Here is a 10,186-nt window from a genome sequence, read left to right as displayed (position 1 = left end):
AATTGAAACCAAGATTGTTGGAAGTTTTGTTCGGGTCCAGTTACATCTTGGGAAGCGTAATTCTGATCATCAGCTTGTGCAAATTACAGGTTTTTTTTAACAAATGACTTCATTCTTTGATTTGTCTTGAAATAGTTGCTAACATCCCTCGGTGGACTGCTGTGAATATGTCTGAATGCTGCATTGTGCTCTTGTCTTCCATACTAAACTTTTGGATAATTGGACATTAACTAGCTAGAAAACCTGTTTTTTTCCTAACATAAATGATTTATGTTCCCTCAGTCTACTATTTTTTTTTTGATAACCGTGGTGTCCGGGCCAGCTTGCACGCACCCCGATTAATCCACGGGATACCTGCCACCTCCCACCATCATCATGCACCAGGTTACTCTGTCCACCAAGTCGAACAGAGGGGAAGAAATTTCGTAGTGTTTATCTCTGTTGGTAATTGAACTTGGAACCTCATGGTTCGCAGTCCAACTTCATTGAACCACTAGGCCACACCATTGGGTGTGTTCCCTCAAACTAATTTGCTTACACTTTTTGCTGTGTCCATAGGTAGGAGCTGCTAGTTAGGAGAGTTTGGGAGTGGGGGGTGTCTTTGGTTGGTGAGTGTGTGGTATTACTATGTGGTTGTCTTATTTCTTATTTCTGGTATTCCATTCATCCTATTTCATGTTTCATTACGACTTTGTTTACTATTCTTTGTCTTGAGCCGGGGGTCTATCAGAAACAGACTCTCTACTTCTTCGGAAGTAGTGGTATGGACTGCGTACATTTTACCCTCCCCTGACCCCACTATGTGGGAATACACTAGGTTTGTTGTTGTTGTTGCTGTTTTCATCACATGAAATACAAGTTGAAACGCGAAACTCGTTTTTTCATCTTTCCATGAACTGAAATTCCTTTGGGTTTGTCATTATTGTGTTATTAATATTAAGAGAAGAGTTCATTCTTAACACTCTATATTTTGTTTGAAACTTATAAACTTTCTTTATAAATTATTATACTTTGTCTGCCAATGTTGTATGGTACTATTACTCTTTGGGGAGTCAATCGTTTCTTTCGTTGGCTACGATCTGTCAAAGTGTGTTGGTTAGATTTTACCAAAATAATTGTGATTAGCAATAATTAATATGTAGTTTTCAAATATATTAATATTATTTTAAAAATAGTAAACCATTGATGTCGGGATTCACATATAGAATCAGATGAGTTGATTCTGGACTATACTGCTCTTTTCGGGACCGAGGATGATCATTGCTGAACTAAGTGGATGTTTGGATTGACTTACTTTTAGGTGCTTTTAGCTTTTAAGCACTTTTTCAGTTTTGGTGGTGTTTGACAAAGTAAAATAAGTGCTTTTAAGCACTTATTTTTAAGAATAAGTGCTTTTAAGCCCAAAGCCCAAAGTAGGGTAGTACCAACTTATGACTTTTGGCTTTTGGCTTATAAGCTCCTTATTATAAGCCAATCCAAACAGGCCCTAAAACAAGTTACTCTCTGACCCAAAGAAGAAGTGTAGAAAACCTAGTTTGACTAACACCCCAGGTTGAGATTAAAATAGGTTACAAATTTAATAGGACTGGGAGAAATTTGAAAGCAGAAATTTGATATGTGAATAGGGTGGATCAAATTGATAAATAGATATGACAATACGAATCAATCTATTAAAGAAGCTCGGTAAATTTGGAAGAGAAAAGAGCAAGAAAGTCAAGTAAATGGGGGGGAGAGTGTGTGTCAATGATTATAATGTGATTCTCATCTTCCAAGTATTAATGTAGAATATTCTTTATAAAAAAAAAGTATTAATCTAGGATATTATGTTACATTGAAATCTTAATCTTGAACACCACTTTTTCTTCCAAACTGACATCTCTCTTGTTTATGTGAGTGCTCTCAGGGATCAAGCTCGGATCAAGTGATAAATACGACTCCGAGAGTTTAATTCAAGTTTCTAATATGGCCAGAGAAATTTGCTTGACCATGCTTTCTGATGATGAGTTTTCTAAGGTAACCTACTTCATCTTTTGTGGCATCTGTCTATGCAATCTCTACCTATATTTTGACATTTTTTTGCAGCTAATCAGCTATACATTCATAGTAAACGGCTGTTAATGTTTTTGTATGCCTGCTCAGGAGTCTACTGTACTGCTCATCTAGAGGAGGCAGATATACACGACACTTTCATACTCATTCCACAAATACCTTCATTACATAAAGAGAATAAATGTTGTTAATTAGAGTTTTGTCATGTACAAATACTTGTCGCTCCTCTTAGTGTTAGATTACAAACTGCTAAAAGCAGACTGCAAAAAGTTGTTACTTTTGGATGTTGGTTATTTTCCAGGTTCTATTTGTTTTGCTCTTTTAAGAAGATCAAAGGGTTTCTCTTGTTTTCGGAAGTTGTTGTCATTGGCTGTCTCAGATTTTGGTGTTAGTAGCGTTAAATAGATTTCACTCTCGGAAAAGATCCCAATTGCAACCAATGATAGGAAGTGTGGCATGTGGATTTGCTATCCTTTTATATTTCGAACTGAAGAAAAATAGCTTTTTAAACCCATCTACTCGGGTAATCTGCATCACAGAAATCGTAACTTCATACTTTTTCGGATAATGGTACAACAACAATATCAACAACATACCTAGTGTAATCCTAAGTTGCTCCGACTCTCCAAAAATGTTGCTGCACCCGTGTCGGATCCTTCAAAAATACACTATTTTTGGTGGATCTAACACGCACCCGTTGACATTTCTGAAGAGTCCGAGCAACATAGGTGTAATCTCATATGCAGACCATACTCCTCTACAGAGGCGAAGTCAAGATTTAAAGTTCATGGGTTCTGAACTTTCCTCAATACCCGTAATTCTTCTTTGTTACTAGGTTTGCAACTAATTATTTATACATATTTAATGAATTTCCTAACAAATATAGGGACTAAGCAAAAGCTGCTGGGTTCGGACACTTGTAGCAAATGATCTAGCTCTGCCTCTGCCCCTATATGTTTTCTAGTTACGGAAACAAAATTTTGTGACTGAAAAGTAGATTCATTTTGGTTACCAATATTCTCAACTTTGTGAAACCCGGGGTTGTTTTGTGTGATCATCAAATTTGAAGTAATTTAAAATTTCATAGGTGATAAATGTTTGATATCATTCTAGAGCTGCTGGACTATCGTGCAATTAAAGCACTCCTATTTATGGAAATTGCTTATCCAACAAAATCTTTTTTATAGACCTAATAGGAAGGTACTATCCCTTTTACTTTTCAGTTGAGAATTCTGATGATCATTTGGAGTGGTTCTTGAACTGAGGAAAAAAGACTGAGTGAACGTTTCTAGTAGCCTAGATCCTTAATGGAAGCTTGCTTTTTTTTTTTTTTTTTGGTTTCTTCAGAATACAACATAGCATCTCACCCTTAGTTGATATGAAGCTATTGCATGTATTCCTCTATAATTAAGAAACATCTTAACAGCGCGGAACTACCCAGTGACTAAGCTCTACCAAGAAGTTTCTGTGGTTAACCCTTCAATTTTCAATGTATTTTGACATTTTTCTGTTTTTCAGGTAGAATGTGATGATCTGGGAGAGAAGGTGAAAGCTGGCCTGCTTAAAAAGATTACAATTGTAAGGTTTTCTTGCTTGCTTTTTGACATAACTATTACATTGAAATGTAGTCTAGATATTATATTTGGTAATTATAGTCTAGATATTATTGTATGACTGAAAGCTTAATTTGTTTAGATATCTTTTCCAGTGTATAAATGACTTGTCCAAAGAGTGATCTCTCTGTCTGCACTGCTCAGTGCAAGTTCTGGTTGCCTCTAGTGCAATCCATTTTCTTTTTTGTTAAATAGCATTAGAGCTTGTAATAGGGATTGAGTGGGAGCTAGTTTCTCCAGTCTCAGCTCTTCAGGCAGCATGCTGCTTGCAACATACCATATGCTCTCTTGCTTGTTTTAAGGATTCATCCTTCTCTTGGTCATATGTATGTATGCTTTAAATCCTGTTGTGTGACCCCTCTGGTGGGAAGGAACTAGTAGAACCTGGGTAGATCTTGGCTGGATTTCTACTAGGTAGGGTCCTCAGTTTTGGTTTCACCAAGTGACAGTGCCTGCTAACTGGGCTTTGTCATTGTGTTCCATTTCAAAGAAAAAGTGCGCCTCATTGAAACCCATTGTCTTCTTTCATTTTTTAGCAAACTCTACAACGCCCCCTCAAAAAAATTTTGTCCCCATCATCTGCATGTTACTTGAATATTCTTTTTCTCCAAAAGGATAAGAAAACTTTAGAACTGCATTATCGGGAAGGTCGCAAGATAGGGTATAACTGGACATTGAATGGGTTCATCTAGAACACTACTGCAGACAGCCAAATAACATGCTTCAATAGTGGGTTACATGGATCATTGCACTTCTTGCCTAGAGAGGGAGATAATGAGGGAATGTTCCAGCTTAGCAGTTTTAGCACAGTGTTTTTGCAGTTCCCTTTTACTTTATGGAGAGTCCTTTTGAATCTCCTTTATAAAAAGAACTGCTTTTGAATTTGCACCACTTCATTTAAAATCTTAAGCTACTAGAAAGGGAATACTTCTATATAATTTGCATTTGGGTATATTCCCTGAGCCATGGGGAAGTTCTCTGAGATGAATTATACATCTATATAATTGAAAAGGAATTCTTGCTCTGACGCCATTTTGAATTGTGTGACACCTCTATTAAATGTTTGAGCTATTAGAATACTGATAGTTTTATTTTAGTCTTCTAAATATCTGAAAAAATGTTAGCTCAATCTTCTAGTTTTCTGGTTATAGAGATTCAGCTGAACTCCAATTCCGTTTACTACTACCATAAAACATAGACTCCTATTTGCAGGTGGAGCTTGAACAGAAGGCTAAAATCCTTCATGAGGACATCACAAAGCATGTACGGTTTCAATCTTACTTACTTGTAAAATTGGATAATTTATTTCCTTAGGAACTCCTACTTGATATGGATAGGTTGTAGCTCTACAAATTTATACTCCATTTGCATGATAAAGCAAAATATTATCGAGCAACCACGGATCAAATGTTGTAAAATGATTTCAGGTTCCACTTCAGTAGCATGAAATTATTAGGGACCTGTTTATTTATCTTGAATCAATATATTTGCAGAACATTTAATTATCTGATGACATCTTCTCTTTAAATGTCAGAGGATTACTCGAGAGCTGGAATTGTTGCAGAAACGCATTGATCGAGCAAATGAGAAAGGATGGAGACATGAATATCCTTTTTTCGTTTTTTTCTTTTATGACTAAATTAATAGTATTTGACAGATTCCAAACCAGTCCCAGGGATGGAAAATTTAGCACAGAGTTGGAAGTAAGCTTCTGCATTTGGTCACCAGCATGACATTCTACCATCACCACTTTCATCCAAACCTCTATGTTCCTCTTTTATCATCTCATCCTTCATTCCCTAATTTTGTCTCTGTGTACTGTTATCTCGCGGTTCTTCTTCCTGGTCCATTCTGAAAGAAAGGAAAGTGTTTCCTTAACACCCTTGGTGTTTACGCTTTTCCAGCATCTGGAGAGACAAAAGCTCCTCAAGCAACCTTCATACCTGTCATTTGTGCTGCAGAATATTCCTGGAGTGATTCCAGAGGAAGTAGAGCTTGAATCTCTAGATAGGAATGACAATCAGATGCACCAATCTGCAGATAAGACAACTCCTGCGAAGCAGAATATTCCCGGAGTGACTCCTGAGAAAGTGGAGCTTGAACCTCTGGATAAGGACGAGAAAGATGGCGATCAGATGCACCAATTCTTAGATGAGACGCCCCCTACCAAAAGAATTACTCCTGGAGTGATTCCCGAAGTAGAGCTTGAACATCTGGCTAAAGATGCGAGGGATGGCAATAAGATGCATCAATGCACAGATGAGACGGCTCCTACTGGAATTGTCAAATGTGAACCGGAAGATGGAGCACCTTGCTCTGGTAGTTAGTTAGTAGGTGTAATGAAGCTTTGTGCAACTTCCCCATCTTCTCCTTCCTTGGTCAACTTAGGTGTTGTTAAGCCTTTCCTGGAAAACTTTAGTAGCTATCCAGTTGCTGGTCTTACCTTGGTATATTTTGATTTTAGTTGCTGCAAAGACTATCCAGTTCTAGCTTGTTAATATATTCTAGCCAGTTAAGACTTTTTCGTACCGCTCTAGTTGTTATAAGAAAACCAAGTGAAGTTATTTTTGAAGTTGCATTTGCTCTTCCCCTACAATCATGTATTCATGGCAATGGATCAAGGGGTATATGCTGTAATCTTTTTCAACTAAATGCAACTTATCTCCCTTTTCCAGGATCATCTTTTCTGAAATTGCAGTCTTCTCAGGGTGAAATATCCACACTATATGTTATCTATATTTACTGTCTTTGGACATGCATGTCTTCCTTTTGTGAAATTCACATACATATTTATGAATTCGCACGCTAGATATTTAGTTCATATTACTAAAGGATGAAATATTATATTACCACCTCTCTCAAAGAGAAATAACACTGTAAAACAAAAATAAAAGATACAATTTTGACTCACTTGCCTAGCAAATTATAATACTAGTAAATACATATTATGTATCAAAAAGCTTGAGTAAGAAAGTGATATATAATACTATCAATTAACAAAAATAATATTGTTATTTCGATTGTAACTAATAAATTGGTACCGGTCATTGAAAAACAAACCTAGCTTTACCTAGACAAATAAATCAAATTATGAGTGCTTTTTCTTTCTTCAAAATTATATACTTGTTCACTACATAAACATGGAACGATTCCAATTGCACGAACTTAATTATAAAGCAGCTTACTTCTTGGACAGATTCCAAAATTGTCCAATTTCTCCCAATTGGAAAACTAAAGGGGCACAAAAGAAATATTAAACAAACGTGGAGAACCTAATGCAATATTTGTATTTCTAAAAAAAAAAAAAAAGAATGAGAAAGGTCCACTATCTTGACAACACACAAACAAGGCAAAGCTTGGTTTCTATGGCATAATGTTGAAGAAATTTTGTAATGAGTTTCTCAACCCAAGGAATTGATTGGGCTTTTGCTGGTATTATTTTGCCTAAAGCTGTGTGTTTATCTTCAAAGTTATTGTCTTTTATCATATTCATTAGTCATATTTTGCTTCAAAGATAACAAATTTAGTGTGTTTTTATGACCAATGAAGAAGGAAAATTAAATGGTGACTTGTTAAAGTGGTAAATAACTTGCTAAGATAGGTTAAATTACACTAATAATGTTGCCAGTGTATATAACTTAAATTTATTGTAGACACTTGTTGTCTGGCCTTTCTCTGGACCCGTGTTATAGCTAGAGCTTTAGTGCGCTAGGTGGATCTTTACTTTTGAATTTATTCTTTGTGTTCTGACCTTGAGAAAATTCTTGGTTTTGATCATCAGGTGGACACATGAACCCTGCTGTAACATTTGGTCTGTTTCTGGCAAGGGAATTGTCCCTATCCAGGGCAGTGTTCTACATTGTGATGCAATGTCTTGGTGCAATTTGTGTGCTGGTGTTATCAAAGGGTTCCAGCCATCTTTGTTTGAGATTAAGGAGGGAGGTGCCAATGATGTCATCCGTGGTTACACCAAGGGAGATGGCCTTGGTGCTGAGATTATTGGTACTTCTGTTCTTGTCTACGGTGTCTTATGCGCTGCTGATGCCAAGAGAAATGCCAGACTCCCATGTCCCTGTGAGTACTTATAGCTGACTTCACATTTTGTGCTTTATATTTTACAGTTGAGCTAATTGTGTATACTAACTCATGGTTGTGTTTTTGTAGATTTTGGCAGTGTTTTTGGTTCTCTTGGCCACCATCGTTTATCATAGGCATTGGCATTAACCCTGCTGGAAACCTAGGTGATGCCATTGTCTACAACGATGAACATGCGTGGGATGGCCATGTGAGTTTTACTTCTATGCATCGCATCCAAGGGTAAGGGTGTGGCCTACTGGTCAATGAAGTAGATTAAGAACCTGAGGTCTCGAGTTCATATCCCAGCAAATATTAAAAAACAAACACTAGGTAGTGATTCTTTCCATATATCCTAGTCTTAATGGATAGAGTTACCTGAAATTTGTTGCTGGCGGGAGGTGGCAGGCATCACCTGCATTTAGTTGAGGTGTGTGAAAGCTGGCCTAGACCATGGTTATCAAAAATAAGTTTTACTTCTATGCATCAATGGATGTGTTTATATTGTTTTAATGGAGTATAATTTTTATTAAAAAATGTAGTTATACTAAATGACTAAGATGAGTTTAAATGGAGCGACATGCACAGTAAGGATTCATAGAGTCAACGACTACTTGCTTGAGATTGAGGCATAGTTTTTGACTATGAGCTATTTTCTTGATTTGTTCATTGTTGTTTTAAATTTCATGAGTAACTAAAAGATTCCCTTTTTTCTTTGTTTTGAAAATGCAATGGATTTTCTAGGTGGAGACACTTATTGGAGCTAGAACTCTGTTTTGTCTGACTTGGCTCCTCTACTTATAGTTGTGGTTCTTTCTTTTTTTATTTTATTAATTTTTTGGGAGAACATCGCGCCAAATTGGCCCTGGGCAGTAAAGGGGGTACTGGAGTGGGTGAAAGGGGTGGGCATTCGGTTCTTCCAAATTTTGGTTCAGTTCTTAGGTTTTTTGTTTTTCAGTAGTGTGAACGAAATATCGAGCCAAACTACTTCAGTTTTGTTTGGTTTAATTCGACTTTTTAAATTCGATTCTTCGGTATTTACAAATAATGTCAGCAATAAGAAGCAACAAATAAACTTCATGGATTGCTGACACGTGTTTTCCTTCTACTGTCTAGTTGTTGAGTGTGTGTCAGCAATTCACAAGTGACAGATTGCTGAAATCCAAGAATAGATTTCGCCAATCCAAGGGTATAACTTTGTTGAAGTTTAACATTTTTAAGCAATTACTACTAAACATTGTTTTGATCGCCATAGTTCTAAACTGGTAAGTGCTCCCATTCTTTATCTAGTTTTTGAGTGTGTGTCAGCAATACATAAGTAACTGTTTGCTGTAATCCAAGAATAGATTGCTCCAATTCAAGTAGTATAACTTTCTTGAATAGGATTCTTCTTTTCAAAAACCTTGTTAAATAAATCTCATTTTTTCCGCTACCCCCAATTCTCTCTCATTTTGTTACCCCCAATTCTCTCTCATTTTGTTACCCTCAATTCTCTCTCTTTTTCGTTTCCCCCAATTCTCTCAGTTTTCGTTAGCCCCGATCTTTCCTTTTTCGTTATGCCCTAGGTTATAACAAAAAGGGTTTCTAATTGAATTGTGCAGATCTGTCTAGACTTTAATAATAGAGTTATAAGTTAAAGCGAGTGAAAGCAAAGAAAATTGATAATCAATCAGGTAAAGAAATTCAATTAAATGCAGCAAAATCTCTCTTTTAGTATTTGATCTATTAGTTTAAAGAAAACCTGAGGCAAGTCAAATCTCTGTTCAATGTTTGATGTTATCATTGAACAGAAGTTTTCGGCCTTCTGTTGAAGGAGGTAGCGAGTTGCACGTGGATCTATTTTGTTAGACCAGTAAAGCAGATCTTTTTTCCTTGTTTTGATTTTTTGGACATCTTTTTGTGATGAAAACAACATTCATGTTTTTTAGGTCCATGGGTTCTAGAAGTGCTTGAAAATCTGTAATTTTTGCTGTAATTCTTGTGATTTCTTCAGAATTTTAAGAGAACCTGCTTGTCTGCTGTGTTTTGCTGATGGGTATTTCATTCTCCGGGCTAATCATCAACCTTGGATTTTCTCATCTGTTAATATATATTCTTTTCTACTATTTTTTCTAAAAGGGAAAAAATTACACCAAGAATCGCCATATCTGCATTTTATTTTTGATTATTTGTTTTTTTTGTATAGCTAGTTTATAGTAGCCTTGTGGTTGTCTTGTTTCCTTTATTATCTAGCGGTTTGATATCCCTTTTTGTTGTTTGCTTTTATGTTTTTTTTTGTTTGTTATACTGTTATCTGTTCTGAGCCGGGGGTCCACCGGAAACAACCTCACTTCCTCATATGAGGTAGTGGTATGGACTGCGTACAGTTTTACCTCCCCCAGACCCCACTTTGTGGGAATACACTGGGTATGTTGTTGTTGTTGTTGGATTAAACAAGGGGATTTTCTTAA

General features: G+C 36.4%; 3 protein-coding genes across 3 annotated transcripts in view; all 3 read left to right on the top strand.

Annotated features, from left to right (window-relative positions):
- LOC107839849 (uncharacterized protein At5g08430-like) overlaps positions 1-6,349 on the top strand; it is a gene marked incomplete in the record, with an annotated part of 12,536 nt that extends 6,187 nt beyond the window's left edge. The window contains 6 exon segments of the mRNA XM_047394822.1: positions 1-89; positions 1,904-2,013; positions 3,568-3,627; positions 4,875-4,925; positions 5,197-5,267; positions 5,557-6,349. Of these exon segments, the coding sequence (XP_047250778.1) occupies positions 1-89; positions 1,904-2,013; positions 3,568-3,627; positions 4,875-4,925; positions 5,197-5,267; positions 5,557-5,989 (814 nt within the window).
- On the top strand, positions 6,002-9,768 carry LOC124885249 (probable aquaporin PIP1-5). The gene is made up of 4 exons (XM_047395609.1): positions 6,002-6,109; positions 7,490-7,736; positions 7,784-7,947; positions 9,730-9,768. Exons 1-4 carry the CDS (start codon positions 6,002-6,004, stop codon positions 9,766-9,768), a joined length of 558 nt encoding a protein of 185 aa, XP_047251565.1.
- Positions 7,987-10,186, top strand: part of LOC107839847 (uncharacterized protein At5g08430-like) — a gene marked incomplete in the record, with an annotated part of 10,491 nt that continues 8,291 nt past the window's right edge. Inside the window, 1 exon segment of the mRNA XM_047394823.1 lies at positions 7,987-8,069.

The sequence above is a fragment of the Capsicum annuum genome, chromosome 8 (assembly GCF_002878395.1).
Source record: "Capsicum annuum cultivar UCD-10X-F1 chromosome 8, UCD10Xv1.1, whole genome shotgun sequence".
NCBI lineage: Eukaryota > Viridiplantae > Streptophyta > Magnoliopsida > Solanales > Solanaceae > Capsicum > Capsicum annuum.
This window is presented reverse-complemented; position numbering and strand designations above follow the sequence as displayed.

What these genes read in the sequence shown, in the direction of transcription:
- LOC124885249 (XM_047395609.1), top strand. Translation starts at nt 6,002, where the DNA reads ATGAAGCTTTGTGCAACTTCCCCATCTTCTCCTTCCTTGGTCAACTTA. An exon ending in CAGTTGCTGGTCTTACCTTG is followed by an intron (nt 6,110 to 7,489) that starts GTATATTTTGAT and finishes GTTTCTGGCAAG; the next exon opens with GGAATTGTCCCTATCCAGGG. An exon ending in AACATGCGTGGGATGGCCAT is followed by an intron (nt 7,948 to 9,729) that starts GTGAGTTTTACT and finishes TGATTTCTTCAG; the next exon opens with AATTTTAAGAGAACCTGCTT.